The sequence below is a fragment of the Zosterops lateralis genome, assembly GCF_965231275.1.
Source record: "Zosterops lateralis genome assembly, chromosome: 2".
Taxonomy (NCBI): domain Eukaryota; kingdom Metazoa; phylum Chordata; class Aves; order Passeriformes; family Zosteropidae; genus Zosterops; species Zosterops lateralis.
The window spans coordinates 95,392,475-95,409,480 of record NC_139763.1 but is presented as its reverse complement, the minus strand read 5'-3'; the positions used below and the strand labels follow the sequence as shown (position 1 = coordinate 95,409,480).

The following is a 17,006-nucleotide window of genomic DNA, read 5'->3' as shown; positions in this document are numbered from 1 at the left end:
CAACCACAATTATCCTGTGATTTCATGTTAACATTCCCTGTTATACTGACAAAGAATTATTTTACCTATCAAGAGTGTCTGGAATATTTGGGGCATAATCCCAGGTAACTTCTTCTGCAGCAATGAAATACTCCCAGGTTTTGACCATAAGACGTTCTCTATAGGAGAGACGACTCTTCTTCACCTCTTTGTCCCCACAGTCCCTTACAGTGAGGTAACCGTGCATTCCAGCTAATTGGGAGGAAACAGGACCATGGTCATTTCCCAGCTGAGGAACTCTTACCACTTCAGCTGTTTTTTACCCCAGAAGATACCTCCAGCTCTTATAAGAGACACATTTTTCTCATTCTTTAAAACAGAATTCTGATTATTGCTGAAAGATACCACTTTCAAGTGATGAACAGAAAGTATTTTCATCACACTGAAGTACCCTTAGTAAAGTACTCAGTTTCTCAGGAAACAGGCGGTTTCTTACTAATTTTATAGTGGTGCTTATCTGAACAGATCACAGAGACTTAGGTGCTGGAGTATTGAATCACTGTTGCTCTGTGAGATGGACACTGCAGTAAAGCTGCAGATAAAAGCATCTTTCAGTTCATCATGCACTTCCAACACAATGCTCTGTTCTTGGTCAGTTTCCTAGTGAAATTACAAAATCACCTGAGACAGATTAACTGTACTGTTGTAAAAACAGTGGAAGCCATTTGGGACACAGAGAATGACAGCTTTACAGGTGCCTAATAACTAGATGTTTCCTTGCCTTGCAGGTGCTTTTGGACAAGAGAAGATATGAGCCACCTTCCTTCCTCAGTCACTGTCATGTTCACGGTGGTTGAGGCTCCTCCCACCAAGTTAACAGCAGAAACTCGGCGATGTTTTTGCTCCATGGACTGGCCATTGACATGAATGGAGAAGATTTCTGGCTTGGAACTCATTCCTATCAAGTGCCAGCTAATGTTGTCATAGGCACAAGCCTCTAAATCTGAAAGAGACATGACATCAGGGTTCAGAATACAGGCAAGTCATGTAACTTCCCCATGCACCCTAGGTTTGAAGGGAATCTTCATTGAAAACATTTTTAAAAATTGCTGTGATTGATGTTTGCAACAAGAGGAAGTTTCAGAAGCGTGTAAATGGAAGAGACACGAAAATCCTGTAGGTCAGTGGAGGACAGGTGTTTAAATCTTACCTGCAAGTGACAAACTGACTTAAAATGAGCTGGGAAAAAATGAAAAAAAACCAGTGCCTTCTTTTGGAAAGCTGACCTCTCCTTGCCTGGGGAGTGAGGGGAAAGCAGGGCAGGAAAGGCGAAGAACAAAGCAAGGATCTAAGCTAAAGACTGATGACAGTATCTGGTAACAGTAACTACCCTCTCCAATATTTCCTTAAAATCCCCACTTAAGACAACCTTTTGTATTTGCTCACTGGATGGGGGGAGAGATATGAAGGTTTTTTCTTAGGAGAACAACAGAAAAGCACTAGCAACAGAACAGCCCCACCACCATCTTTCTAGTCTTCTCACTTAATTGAGTTTTTTAATGATAACTGACTTTCCACTTCCAAGAAGTTTCACATCCAATATGTTGTATATGCTGTAGAACCAACAATTCACCTAATCAAATCACTCTCTCACCATCAGCTTGTTAAAAACCGAGGAGCTTATTACATTTTTTTAAAGTTAGTAATCCTTTTCGCCAAGCAAAAGTCTTCCTAGAAATAATCTCATTGTTCCTACCAGTAATTTTGCATGACTTCCTTTCAGCAGCATAGTTTTTCTTCCAGAATTTAGATGCCCACAGACACATTCTTAAAAAGGCTGTATCCCATTTCTCCATATTCACATTCTTGTGCATGAAAAGCAACTAAAGATAATATTCAGTGTTCATAAATGTTAATTTAATTTCACATAAGCCTGAACAGTACCTGGTAACGTTCCATCAGTATAGCCATTAATTGTATACTTGACTGATTCTGATTTCTGCCAACTCTTGTTTTCATCAAACACACCAAACATCAGTACATATTCCCTGTCAAAATGTTTCTGTGACCCATCCTCATTCAGACTTCCTGTGAAGGAGAAACAACAGGTCTTAATTTGAAGCAGAAATAAAGCAGATTTCACATGCAGTTGCATTAATGTATATATATTGAATGAGCTTGTTTCACCTGTTAACTTGTAATGGCTGAGCCTGATCAAAACAAGGCCTTAAGAATGCTCATAATGTGATTTTATTTCTGGAAGTACTTTTGGATTGGGTAAACACCAAATCAAAAGTCTGAAGCATTCCAGAGAAGATAAACATCATGCAATGAATTGTCTCAGACAATTTCTGGCAATGTGTCACAGAGACCACCTTAATGAAGGAGAGTGCCAAACACCTTCAATTCACAATCAGGTGCTGCCCTCTCTTTTCAGACTGTGAGGCAAGAAGAAAAGTGATGGCAGTCACCAGCACTGTGAACAGGACCTTTTCAAGCACTGGGATCATCAGCACTTTTAAAAAGCTTAAAACTGACCACTCAGAAAACAACATCCACACACAAAACACTTCAACAGACACTGCTGCACTGGATTAGTTACAAGAAACCATCCTGGTTGATTTTGTGATACAGATGTAATTTCTGTCAAGAAGTAGAATTCATTCTGGATATGCCACATAGAACTGGTGTGATTTTTACTGATTCTTTCTGTAGATTTCTCACATCAAAAACTTCCACTTGTTACTTTTAAAACACAATCTGGTCCCTCTGGATTGCAGGAATTAAAAATTTGCAAACTTGTGGATTATTCTACTTAGGAAAAGAGGCAGTGGAAGAAATCATGTTGGGTTTTTTTTTGTTTGTTTGTTTGTTTTTACATTTATGAGAAGCTACAGAGTTCTGTTTTTCTTCACAAAAGAAGCCTCAGATCAACAGAGGAATTTATCTACTTGCCACACAAAGAAAATTCAGGCAGTGCTTTAACTCAAAAGTTCACTTTTCATAACCTTACCACCTCTAAAATGTGTCAGACCATGGGGAGCTGACTCTTACCAGCAGCCAACACCCACTTCAATGCCTCCCCATCCCCAACAGGACAGGAGAGACTACAGGAAGAAGAAAAATGAGAAAACTCATGGGTCAATAAAGATGGTTCAAAGGTGAAGGAAAGAGGGGAAAACAACAAGCAACGCAGAAGAAATCACTCATCATCTCCCACAGGTTGACTGATGCTCAAAAACAGTCACCTTAGAAGTCAACACCTCTCATTCTCCCCACATTGTTGCTTCCTCTTCTGCCTCCAGTTTTTATTGCAGAATGACATTAATGGTGGAAAATAACCCATTGGCCAATTTGTTTCATCTGTCCAGATGGGTCCCCTCCCAACCTCTTGCCCCACCTTCAGCCCACTGTTTGGGGAGGTCTGAGCAGGAAAAAGAGAAAGCCTTGACAGTGTGCAAGCACTGTTCAGCAACAGCTCAAACATGGATGGGTGTACCATCAATGCTAATAAGCCTCAAATACAAAACACGGCTGCTGTGTTTTGTATACAGTATCACATGAGCTGCTGTGAAGAAACTAAACTTCATGCCAGGCAGACCAAACACAGAGGTACATTGCACATCTACCAGACACAGTGTCCAGTCAAAAAAACAGTGTTCAGAAATGTTAAAAATGTGCATAGTGAGCTGTTTGTCTTTGTTCCAGCCAGAAACATACACCCAAATTTTCTTGAAGGTAGTGGTCACACCAATCGCTCTCAAATTCATATCCTACTCAAGCCCAGAGTGAATGAATTTGAGAAGCCTGAGAAGAAAGTAGTTTCAAAGCATTTGCCCAGATTAGCTCAACCAGTATGCCATAAAACATGCATATGCACAGAAACCCAGAGAAAGAAAACCCATGAAAATTAGGAAAATAACAAGTCCTAGATAATACTAGAAGCACCAATCATCAAAAAAATTCAAGATGAACATAATTAATACTAATGCCACTCCTTTGAGGTGATAAGAGTAGGTGTGTTCTGCATTAAAAAGGGTATCTGAGGGTAGGAGTGTCCTTGTGCAACCCACACTGAACCAGTGTGTTCTGTTTACTTTCAGGGAAGCTTTGAGGTCCAAGTCCAGCAGTCTACACAAAATTTTGGACTCAAACTGAATCAAGCTAAATAACTCACAGCACGTTCACCACAGGAAGGATATATAATTTGGATAAACCTTGGATTTAAGGGACCAGTAAGTAGTTTAAGTACTTCACACAGTGGCATGTTGTTTCAGTCATCCCTTAAGCCAAGGATATGTAGCTAGCAGCTATTTACAAGTGCTACAAGACACCAGTTATTAGTGGAGATGGAATTCAGTGGTTCAGACTGCTAAAATCTAAAGTCTCTGATCCCATGCAAAAACAATTTTAAGATTTATAATGTGTTTAAATTTGGCCATATCTTCAAATGACTAGCAAAAGACACACCGCCCTGCAATTTTAAACCCATGTTACAGAAGAGAGAGTGTTCCAAGTTCTTGATCAGACAGCCTCTAAAAGACAATGGGTAAAACAATTATTTCCTGCCTTGTTCTCTGAAATGGCCAAACCATCTTGAATGAAGTTTTAGAAAATATGTATTCTAAGACAAGAAATTTGAGGTCATATATTTAGCAGTTAAGCAACTGAAAATGCAACCATTACAGGCAAATGTATTTATTTACAATGCAAATAAATTAATGCAATATAAATTTATTAATGTTTTCTGTCATCTTATAATTATAGGATAGAACTGCATGAAAGCTGGCATTTAAAAACTTTAACATCTAAAAGAATGATGCTAAAAAAACTTGTTTTATACTGCAAGTAAAGATATGAAAAAGAAAATAATATATCTTCTCTTATCATGCATCCTCATCTTTGTTAAGAAATGAAAATGTATTACCTTAGTCTTACAGCATTTCATTACCTTTCTTACAGATCAGCAATGCTCCAATCAGACCAGAGTTAAAATCCATTGCCATATTCTCATGAGAATAGTAAGCATAAGTAAGACAAGGAAGGTCAGCTTCTCTTGGACCAACTTCTTCTGATATATCCCACACATATGTGTAGAGCTGGCCTGGAAGTACAGCATCATCTCGTTTTTCTGCAGGTGATGTTCTGTCATCATATAGGGAGCCTGCCAAGAAAAGAGTCAGTAGGGTGGCATGAAGACAAAGAGCAATTAAAATGCCTGGAATATCTTCCTACAATTAGTTCCAAAAGCTTGGTTTGATCTTGCTTATATGATATTTCAGCTTCAAAGAGATAACTCATGACTCCACTAACACATTGTTGAGAGTAGCATGGGGAGAGTAGCTATTCTGCCACCATCCTGCTTCTTAGAGGAATCTTATTAAAGATTTCCTAGAAGTATCATCACTGCCAAAAGGTTGGGCTGTTCATCAGTCTGACTAGGGTTAGGATGGGATGAAGCTTCGGCCTCTGCTCACTCATGCTCTGCAGAGAAATGCTGCCCACTGTCACCTAACTGTCTCTCATAAAGCCATTGCATGGGCTGGCACTGCCTTGCTGCCTTAGGCCTTCTGTACACTGCACATCCACATATTGAGCAGTAATGGCTCATATCTGTTCCTGCCTTATCCAACAGATCTGCAATATGACAAAAGGGAGACAGAGAATCGAAATCCGAAATGCAAAAGGTGCATTAATTAATAAGACAGTCAAACTGAACTGCCCGTCACTTCCAATGAGATGTTCCATTCAACTCCATGAGATGGAGTCACAGAACTCCTTTTGGGTCCACATGAAAAACAAAGCCTTTCATGAATTTGCAAACTGAAGGTCAGAGCTCTGGCTCAGCACCCAGAACAGGGCAATCCAAGAAGCATGAGCAACCAAGCTCATGTTGGTAAGACATTTTACCGTCCATTTGGTCATGGTTTATCATCTCTTTTTGCTTGTCTCATGAGGGTGTGAAGCAAAGCACCACAAAGCTGAGCACTAAATGCTGAGCATCAGAACAGCATGATCAGCACTGTTAGGAAACTGTGCTCATGACACTCATAATCCTGCTGTTACAGTGATGAACAAGAAAGAAGCTAATAATGGACGTGAGGTTGCAAATCCAGGATGAAAAGATATCTGTGTTACACACAGCCTCAAACATTGATCTGGATCCCTCTCAACATTTCATGCAGTAGTCTACAAGTAAATGAACAAAAAATGGAGTTTTTACAGTATTTACCTTCTTCATTTTTGCTGTAAATGAGGCCCTGAGGATGAATACTGACTGGCTTGTCAGCCATATTTTTAAGGTGAACTACTAAAGTATCTCCCACTTCAGCACGCAGGGTTGGTCCCAGAAGTCCTGTAGTTATTCAAGATAAAGAAAGAAGAAAATATTAATAAAACAGTATGTTAAGTGAAACAAAGAATTTTCTCCCCCATTAGAAAATACTACCTCTCAAAGTACAAGTTCCAAAATTAATGCAGAGAATGTAATAACATTGCAATGAAGATTTACCCACAAAAAGGCATATCAGTACTTAAGGCCTGTAGTTCATACTCAGAAATGTTATAAATTATGTATCTGGCAACTAGCACTTAAAAATCATAGATTTATGAGAGGAAAGTTATTTACAGATACAGAAACTTTATCAAAAGATTCATCTTGAGGTTCATTGCAAATGTCTAGGAATCTTTCACATACAATTTAATTAAATAGTTTTAGAAGATAAACACTTTAGAGTTTAAGAGTTTACAGAAAGACATTCAAACACATTACTTTAAGTAGCGCTCTGAATGCCAGAAGTCACAGAACAAAGAGATCTTTAAATCCCCAAATGTTATCCAAATAAATAATCGGTTCCACACTGCAAATTTATTTTTATTTCCTGCAAAAGATTTCAAGAGCTTGTACCCTACTCCCCACGTTGCAAAAAATAAGCAATTGAAAAGGCTGCTAAGAAACTTTTGGCTTCTTAGTCTCTTTTCTTGTAAACTATTTTGTAAATATTTAGTTTCAGGCCTTAGGCTCCTTCCACGTGAATTCACAGTGTTATCACTGCAGCTGTGCCATACAAATATATATGCCTGTGGTAAATCTCATCAGATGCTGAAAACATAGGAAACAACTTTGTATGGTGCAACTGATTTGCAGACAGCCACATCCTCTGAAAGCCTAAACCTCTCCATGGCCTTTGGAAGCCTCGTTCCTGCACTGTAGAGACCTCATCCCCTGTGCCTATTTGGTTCATGTGCAAATAATGGACACAAAAATACAAGCTTGCTTAGGTTGTCACTGGCTTTAAAACAAGCAACAAACGAAAATACTCAGAACATTTAATTCCTGTTTACCTGCAAATGTATTTGCTGGTTTTTCTTTTTTAAAATCCACTTCATATTCTCTGTAAGAAATTTTCTTAAATATAGGATCTGAATGCTCCAATCTGAAACCAAAAGAGTCACAAAAAATTTTGAAAGTTCAAAGATTCTCCGAGATACCACTGCTGTTTAATGAATATCTCAAAAAATGAATCATGGAAATACATTTAATCACTTGCACATTTTGCTGAAGGCAAAGCACACAGTCCAACTCTTTGTAGTGTCTTCTCCCTCTTTTTTGAATCTGTGATGTTCCTGAGCCAGATAATTCCATATAGGGCATCCAATGTGCATACCTAGAACAGTTCACCACTGATTTTACTGGTGGTTTTTATGGGTCCTTTTGACTCTGGGGTAAAGATGCTTTGTTTTGTCCAAGCTACAGAGGAAGATGCCCCAACCATACTTAACCTAGAAAGCATCTGACAGTGTGAAAGACACAGTGAAAGAAACCTGAATTTCTGTTTATTCAGCCCTATGTTTGAACTTTAAGACTCACCAGAAGGGTTCTACAACAGCATTAGCAGCAGGCTCCTGCCACAGGAATGACTCTGGAGGAAAGCACAAAGCTGTTCTCTGACAACAACTAAAGATCTCACAGCAAGTTAGAAAATGAGAAACACTGCAAGTGCCCTTAGTCTTGTTATGTAAACAATTTGGCACCCAGTAGACCACACAATGTTTTCTTAGAAAATATTTAGGCAAGCAGAAGGAAACCAGCACAGGACACTTCTGCAATGGAAATAATGACGAGAAGAGGGCTGAAAGGATAACAGCCCTTCACATTTACTGACTGATTTACTACAGTATATATGATGACTGAATCCAACAGTAATTCCACTTGCTTTCTTTGTAATGCCCTTTCAGGCACATTTGACAGTGAGGAGCTGATGGGCTCTCAAGCATGGGGAGACTGAGCAGAGAGAACAGAGAGAACCTACTTCAGTGACATCCAGAGTCCGTAAGGGGGAGATCTCTTTTGGAAGAGATCTCTTGTAAATTCCTCTGCAATCCTCTCTTGCCACAGCAGAGTCAAGTAGAAGCAATTGGTGTTTCAATTAATTCCCCTCTCCTTAAAGTCATTGCTAAAATTCTGTTTAACCCTTTAAGGGGAAGGATGGGATCCACAACCTTCATTGACAAGAGCTGCCCTAACATGGCAATGTTCAAGAGAATACGCACATAAGACTGTAGGGTAGAAGAGGGAATTTATCAGTGCCAGTTGTATAGTGAGGAGGAATAAAATACCTAGTGCACTAACACCTCAGAAATATCACACTACACAAGCAGGTCTAGATACAGAACTTTTAGGAATTGCAGCAGCAACACTGCAAGATGCACAGATAATACATTTTCATTTTGTGCTGAAGTGCCTTATAAATAAATAGCACTTGTATATGGTAACAAACCTCTGTGAAGATAAGACCAATACTCAAGAGATGTTAGGTATCCTTTTCTAGCCTGTATGATTGGAAAATTAAAGAAATAGCTCAGGAAGAACCCATTTTCCTTTCAGCCTCTCTTCAGTTATTTAGAAATAAAAGCACCAAAGTATCAAATTCTTACACTGCCTTCAGATATTCTACTTAGCTTCTACTGAAATCAGCACAAGTTACATACTCCAATACCAATGGATCCAAGCCATTAACTCTTCCTCAGTGAGTATATTTGTGTTGTGAAGTTTTTTGTTTTTCTGTTTAGTTTTTTAAAGTTCGTAGTTTTGTTGGGTTTTGTTTGCTTGCTTGTTTGTTTGTTTTGGGTTTTAGTTACATTTCTATAAGCTCTACAAAATTCATTAGATCCATCTGGGATATGACTTGCTGTAAATACAAGGTAACTCAATAGATATTTCATATAAAATACTGCTGGGTTATCTCAGAGAACTTCAGCTGAGGTTTTCAACAGTCTTGTGAGTCTCCACTGCATGAAAACACTCCAACAAAAATGTGAATTTAACCAAACAGCAGTTGATGCTTACATTGACATGCCCAATGCATTCTCTTCTGGTGCAGAAGAGAATGAAGTTCTAACTAGTAAATTCATATGTCCAGGTCAATCCTTAAATGGCATCTGGCCTCATGTTCCTACCTTTAAATCCTATTTTCTTCTGTCTTGCTGGTTTGACATTATGTTTATACCAACTCTATTAAATTTTCAAGGGGGTTTTAGAAATCATAGAAACTTTGTTATAATTAAACCTTGGAAAAGAAAAAGTTAGAAAGTCATAATCTGAATTGGAACTTTTCCATATTATCCTGAAATGCAATACATGTTTAGAAAAAAAGTGACAAAAAAAAAAAGTGACAAAAAAAAGCAAGCCATCCACCTATATATTAATATATATAAATATAAAAGCAAGAGTATCAAAGAAAAAACTTTTAACGTAGGAGAACAAGTAATTTTAAATTAAATTTCATGTTCAATTTTTATTAATTTTCCCCTCTAATTTAAACAGAACTCAGAATTACATCCAAGTTCTGTAATCTGTAGCATTGCACCTGCAGTGTTTATAATCCTAAGGACAGTAGTAGTGATAAAAATAACATATTTTATATTCTTGATTGGTGGATGCAGGTAGGCTGGCCACTGTGCAATGCTATCTGAAAAAAATAAAATCATTCTTTTCACTTACTGAAGCAGAGTAATGCTTGATCTTACCACCTTTACTCATCAGAACTCGGAATGTACATTTCACAAAACACCTGAACAACTCAGAAACTACAGCTAGTTCCAAAGTTCATCTGGCTCTAATTTAAGTGAAAGTGATAGCATCAAAACTGGAATGTAATTATTCCTTCAGCAAATTCTAAAGTCTTTGAAATCTTACCAAACCATGGCACAACCTAACATTGCTCAACATCCATGTACCTAAAATAAATACATTAAAAAACCCCGAGCAACCAACATTTAGCTATGCAAAAATGACAAAAGCAAGTCCTGGAGCTTATTAAACAGAAGTGCTCTGAAAACATAAAAATAATTCTATCCACTAATGCAGCAAATAAAAAGGAGCTTTCAATATGTCACTGGCTCTAGTTCAGCTCATTCTGTTTAAGGTCAACCAAGTTCCTCTGAAAACAACAGACTGGGCTCCAAAGTCCTCTGGGGCTCTGCAATTCCACAAGAGATGAGAGACACAAACCACTTCTCAGTCACAAGGCAGGATTAATTTCATCCTTCTTGTGCTGTATTTTGTTACCTGGACTTTTCCTCAGGTTCTGGTTTGTAGGTCCAGCTAGTGATCTGTGCAGCAATGTAGTGCTCCCTGACCTTCACTGCTCCCACCACATGTTGCTCTGAGTCTGGCCACCAGGAACCAAGAAGAAGCAAGAGGAAAATCTGCAAGCAGTACAGTGTCATGGTAGAGATGCCTGCTGATGCTGCTCTGGAAGACAAGGCAGAAACCACTGCTTTTATTGCTGTTGCTGCTTCTAACTTCCCCTCAGAAATGAAATAATTATGATGCAACAGGCTAACAAAATTTGCTGTGCTCAGGTCATTGCTCTTCACCTCCGCCTCCCTTTACTGACAGGGATCCAATAGAGATAGAAAACTGTTTAAACTACCTTCCTTCCCTTCCTCCACACCACCTCTAGCAAGAGACAATCACCAAGGAGAAGCAGCTTCAGCTCTACTAGGTGGTTGTGTCATTGTGTACTGAAGCAGCAGGATATCAGAGGCAGAAGATTATTTAGATTACTTCAATTACAGGATGTTTGACTTGCATGGTTAGGAAGAAGGGGGGCATATTTTCTATCTTCCCAGAAAACAGAAACCCAGCACATGGCTGGCACAGATGGAAATTTCCCAGGTAGATGCTGCACCTCCTAAGAAATCATTCCCAGATTAAAAGCCAAATACTGAAGGATTAGGTATGAGGAGTAGAATTGGGTGCAGAGCTAAAATCTAGTTTAGATCACCGTGTACTGCATGTTCATAACAGTAAGGCAGCTGCCTTTCAAAACCTTGCCAGCTTCAGTTTGATTCCCACTACACTCCCAAATACCTCAGGGAATAGGTAACCAACGGTTTTCTCAGTGGCAGCTACCATGTCAGACTGGAGACTTTTAATCTAGTCTTGACTAGGGTCTGTTGACAGTTATCTAACAAGAAATGATAAGGAAAATACCTTTTGATAAGGTAATTACCAATGTCAAATGTATTACCAAAAATGTTTCCTTGCTTTTCCCAGTACTAAGAAGTTGGTCAAAACAACAAGTAAATTGTTGATAATATTTCCACATACTCGATTAGTAGAAAAAGAAAAAAAATCCTACCTACCTTTTTTGTGGCCAGAAAACCAAAACATTTTCAATAATGTTTTCCTAATATTTTAATGAAAAAATTACCTAACCCCCCCAATTAAAATAACTCCACTCCAGAACTAAACAATAAGGACAGCATTTCATTTTGGATTACTTCAAAAGAAAACCTGATCAATTTTAGGTTTGATATATATTTTTAACAGCAGAATGGTCTAACTTAGTTAATTCCATCCAAACTATATGGTACTTAAAAGAAACATGGAAGATGGCTGAAAAAAAAAAAGATGAAGACCAACAGCTAAATGTTCACTACCAAACTTCAGGATCATTTGGTGCATAAACCTGAAAATAATCGTGCTCACTTAGCACACGACTACCAACACCATGGTATATTTCTTCAAACAACTCTTCTTGTGATTCCTGTGATTAAAATCTTCCTGAGTTTAATGAACTAAGTGTTTGCATTTGAAATTTCCATTATAAGTAGGCTTCTAATAATTTTTCCTTTTAATAAAAAGCTAAAATATCGCAGGCTAAAAGTTACTACCCAGATTATGGGATTAACAACCCCTTTGTGTCTGTGAGCTGGGAATCACCAAAGCTGACATCAATTGGTTACTTCCCTTTTATCCATTTTGAGGAATTTGGGAGCTCTATTTTTAAAATTTCTTAGTCAACTAATTATGCAGTATCACTCTAAAGGTAAGAATTTCTTTCATAAGTGTGGCTGAACATACTGATAGTTTTAAAGAACAGTATCAAATTGCACTAGATACTTTCCATTAAGCCACATTGATTACCATTTGTTACCCTTCTTTAATCCTTTAAGAACAAGAAATCCAATACTGACTGCTTGCTTATTTTCTCCTCACATTTTAAGATTCAATGTAAAATTGACTTGCCTGAAATCATCTGCATCAGCCTTAAGGTTTTTTTTATTCCTTTATTTAAGCTATTACATCACACTGTATCCTCCAGGCTCTATGAAGTGTCAGTGTTCTGAAAATCATTATTAAAAATCCAAAGATGTTGTTCCCTTCCACCTGATCATTAATTTCTAATATCTGCAATTATACCCTGTCTGCTGTTGTGGAAGTCTATTACATACATATAATAATTTTTTAAATTAACATTGGTTGCCTGCAAGCTATTACTATTAGTCCCTGACAAGTGACTTACTACAGAATATATTCTTTCAGGCTGGGGTTTTGCAAGAAAATGCAACTTTACTGGCTAGTCATATATTTAGCTCTAATCTTTTTTTCTACTTCACAACACTGCACATGCTGCAAACTTATTTTATTCTCACCACTTACCCACATGTCCAAGTGTAAATTACAAGTCAACAAGAACATAAAAAAACCCATGTGGTCAAAAGCCATGCATGGAGGAATGTGGGTCCAGTGCAGGCTGGCAAGACAACCTCTGCAGCACAATGAACAAGGCTATTCCCAAAACAAATGTACCTTTGGGATATACTGATACTGAAATGCCAAATGAAAACCAAGCATGGAAAGAGAAGTCTAAGCAGTTCCTCTTTTAGCACTAAGAGCAGGTCTGCATCTTCCAGCTGGGCAAGATCACTGTCTATTCTGACACGCAGTAATTATGGTCCTGATTTCTTGTTATACTACATGTGAAAATGTACTTAAGGGTGTATTTGCAGTCCTGCTCTAATAGCTGATCTGTAAAATTAACTGGCAGTGCCAGTTTTCCACCTAGGCTGGGTGAAACAGCCTAGCCTGATTCTGAGCCATCCAGAACAGATCTTTAAAGAGATGTAAAGTGGTGATATGCAACTTGCTGCAAATAACAAATTAGGATCCACAACAAACTTGGTTCTATTTAATAAAAATAAAATACCCTAAGTGCCAGCAGGCAGTCATATCCTGATGCCTGCCATCAGCTTTCACAACTGGTGGCACAGAAGGAGCTAGTATAGAGAAGAAAAAGTTGTACAATTGTGGAATTGGTTGCTAAGAGAGATCTCTCGGTCATTCAAACACACAAATCCATGCTCAGCGGCCCAGCGATTGTACTTTATTTAGTGCAGGGTGAAGAGGCTTCATGGGCAAACAAGGAGTTAATTATTGAATCAGCAGTGAATACGTGCTTCTGAAGCAGGTAAAAAGACAGGGGGGGCACTTACCAAATCTGCCAGGCACAACTGGGAAGAGGCCAACAGCTGAATATCTTCACGTCTGCAAGTGGGTGCTAAAGCCAAGAAAGGTTAACCTGTGAAACAGCTCAGTTTAGAAGCTGAAAGTAGATGTGCTATGCCAAAAAACCACACGAACAGGCAAAAAGAAAAGATGGCAAGAGAAACTGAGGCTTTCTCTTAGAGAACAAGTTACACAAAAGAAGATGTATGTGTTTTGATGACAGCCCACACAAGAACACATTGTGTACACTGTCAAGGGAAGGCAGGCTGTGTGACTTCTGTGGTCATAAACAAACTAAAAGACACTAAGCATGTAAAAGGGCATTTCAGTTTTCTCTGGCACTTCAGAAGTGCTTCAGAAGACAAAATAACCGTGTTGATTTAAACCTAAATACATTCACGTTTTAAACTTGTATTTTTCCTTGGCAGAAAAGCAGATGTCCCTTGTTAGAATTGGGTGTTTCTCCAGTCAATGTTCGCCAAAAGCAATTATTTAGCAGGACTCAAAACTATTTGTACAGAGATGCTGAATTCAGTAAAGTTACAGGAAAAAAAATAAACATGTTTATTTTCTAAACGCTGTAAAATCTAATTTCAGTGATTTGGGGAATTTGTCTAAAACCACTGGCTTGTGGTCTGAAGAAAATAATTCTAAGGAACAAACAAGGATATACAAGCTTCCTCTCTTCAAAAACTGCATTAATGACATCTCACTTAAAATTTTGGACTGACTCAAGTGAAGCCAAATTTTTTTTCTTCCTGTGTGTTTAATTTTTGCCAGAAAAATACCAGTTTGACTCAACAAAGAATTTTGTTCCTATTCATTGTTTGTGTTCTCTGTGTTCCAGTTTGTCTTCTTTACTAAGAGATTTCTGTATTTGCCCAAGCTTACAACTGATAGGCACCACGGGAGCAGCTGGCTGCATACTAAGTCAGTCTAACAGCATATTCATCTTGGATTTCTTTCTGTAGAGAACAACAGTAAAGATACCAGTGCAAAAGTTTGGAGCAAGGAAGATTCATATTTTTTTCATCATAAATCCTTGTTGCAACTGAACCTGGACTATCAAAGATGAGAGAGGCTCTTATCAAGTGGTACACACCTACTTCCAGCAATAAGGATGATATTCGGAATGAAATAAATTTTACATTCTTTAAAAAGTTGAATTTTCTACATCCAGATTTCTTTTCCCCCAAATAATAGACTTAAAACAGATCATGCAAGTTACTGGCATAAAATGCTATTTTCCACTAGAGAAGCAGATAGGCATGTTTCAGAAAGAAACATGAAACCAGTAAGCTTTTAGCATAAGACCCTAATTATAACTGTCCCTACAGACTTCACAACAGACAAATTCAAAGCATTCCAGTTCTCTAGCAATGGCTCAGGCTGTTTGTTAGCAAGCTGGTTAAACAAACTGCTCTCCCACACCTAAAAATGCTGCCACGAAAGGACAAAGTTGAAATTGCCCTGTTTGTGTAACACTATTTCCATGCTGCATTACTTGTAGCTTAGGCTTTGATTAGACTTTTAAAATACTAAATACAGAAAAAAATACAGAACTGCACTTCCCACAGTTACTTCTTTGATTTTTATCTTCCACATTTATTATTTATTGGAAGCAAGTATATTTTTGTATTTTCAATTTTTTACCATTATGATACTATTTTTACATTTCATGTAAGTTGAAGACTAGATATCTGAAGTTTGACAATAGGCTGTGATGGTCATTATTTTACATCTCTGTGAGGTTATTCCCTTTGCTCATAACTCATTCACTGTGCATAATCTCTAGATTCAGTAGAATCAAAATTTTACCCACACCTTCACTGCATGCAGCACCTGTAAACAAGAATGTACCCAAAGTCCAAGATCAAGAAACAAAAAGCAAGCAAGGAGCCGCAAGAACTGTAAGGTGTGTAGCAGGAAAGTGAGCAGAGCAGAACTTCTCAGCAGCTCTTCTGATACTGACACAAAATTCAGGTAATTGACAACCATGTAGGATTTGACAGAAGCTCTAACTGAAGCTACTATGTTTGCATGTTTATAATAGTTCCTACAGCAGCAATCTTTGGTTCTATCAGGCATTTTAAACATTAATTCCAAAGGAAGAGGAGGATTAAGGTCCAGTACAACTGCTGCAAGTGCACCCAGGTCAAATTTGCTTGCAGGCACAGCCACTTTGATAAGCAGCCAAGCTTACGTCTTAGGTCACCAAAGATTGGCTTTTGTGACACCAGATAGTGCAGGGCTAAAATGCCATAAGGCATTTAATATCATGGTGATGATGGAAGCCATTGGCAAGTTCTCTTCAGTTCTGCTGTGTCTTTTCCTTTTTCGTTAGGGTCAGAGAAAAAGGCCTTTTTTGGTTTATACGTTAAAAAAAGAAATCATGCCACTTGCTTTCATCAAAAGCCTGACAAAGAAGAATGTGGTATTTCATAACTTAACTTACTGGAGATTTATGAAATTAATTCACCTTCTTAAAGGCAGAGAACAGATACCTTTTAGGGAGAAGGATGTTTCAAAAGATTCTGATGCATCAAAGGAAAAAAATATACATCACTACTGGTTATTTTAAGTCAAATTCCCTCTTTGCCCCACTCCAAGCCCCCCTATTTATTGGGTGGAGGACAGCTGCTTCCTTTGTTACCAGAAAGTCCAAAACATCTTTGAGATTAGTCTCATAGGCAAATTCCTATGGGCATGACTCAATGGGTGTGGTTAAATTTTTAACAGGTTTCAGCCAGCATTACTCTTCACTTACATAGCAATTGCTTAAGATTCTGTCCAAAAAAGAGGAAGTGAAAAGTCAATTTTAGCATAGAATACAGAACCTGATTATGTGTTCCCATGTAAGTAAGAGCATGGTACATAGGACAGCCAAAACAGGCATCAGCTGTGCCAAGACTGGGACCAATCTTCCTACCCAATGGACTGCAATTCAGTCCATTGCAGACACCCAGCTTCTGATTACCTTGCAAAATGCAAGATGGATGTTTGGGAGACAAAAGTGCTTTCCTGAAAGCCAGTTTAAGTAATCTAATGACTATAAATATATGCATAAATATATATACAGAGACATGATGGTCCTTTCCTCCAATTTTCATTAATAAAAACCTTACATTTTACAGGGCAGGAAGTGGCTGCTAAAGCCTGGATGCCTCTGCAACATCTGAACCCACAAACAACTCCATGTATGTTCATCCCAAGGAGGAAACCATGCGAT

At 38.2% G+C, this 17,006-nt stretch overlaps 1 protein-coding gene across 1 annotated transcript in view; it reads right to left on the bottom strand.

The window, feature by feature from the left end:
* F5 (coagulation factor V) overlaps positions 1 to 10,924 on the bottom strand; it is a 34,447-nt gene extending 23,523 nt beyond the window's left edge. The window contains exons 1-7 of the mRNA XM_083854292.1: positions 10,550 to 10,924; positions 7,324 to 7,415; positions 6,212 to 6,334; positions 4,931 to 5,143; positions 1,924 to 2,067; positions 761 to 982; positions 66 to 231 (exon numbers count right to left, since the gene is read on the bottom strand). Of these exons, the coding sequence (XP_083710418.1) occupies positions 66 to 231; positions 761 to 982; positions 1,924 to 2,067; positions 4,931 to 5,143; positions 6,212 to 6,334; positions 7,324 to 7,415; positions 10,550 to 10,710 (1,121 nt within the window). The 5' untranslated portion in view covers positions 10,711 to 10,924. The remainder of the gene's footprint in view (positions 1 to 65; positions 232 to 760; positions 983 to 1,923; positions 2,068 to 4,930; positions 5,144 to 6,211; positions 6,335 to 7,323; positions 7,416 to 10,549) is intronic.
* Between the last annotated feature and the right edge of the window lie 6,082 nt (positions 10,925 to 17,006).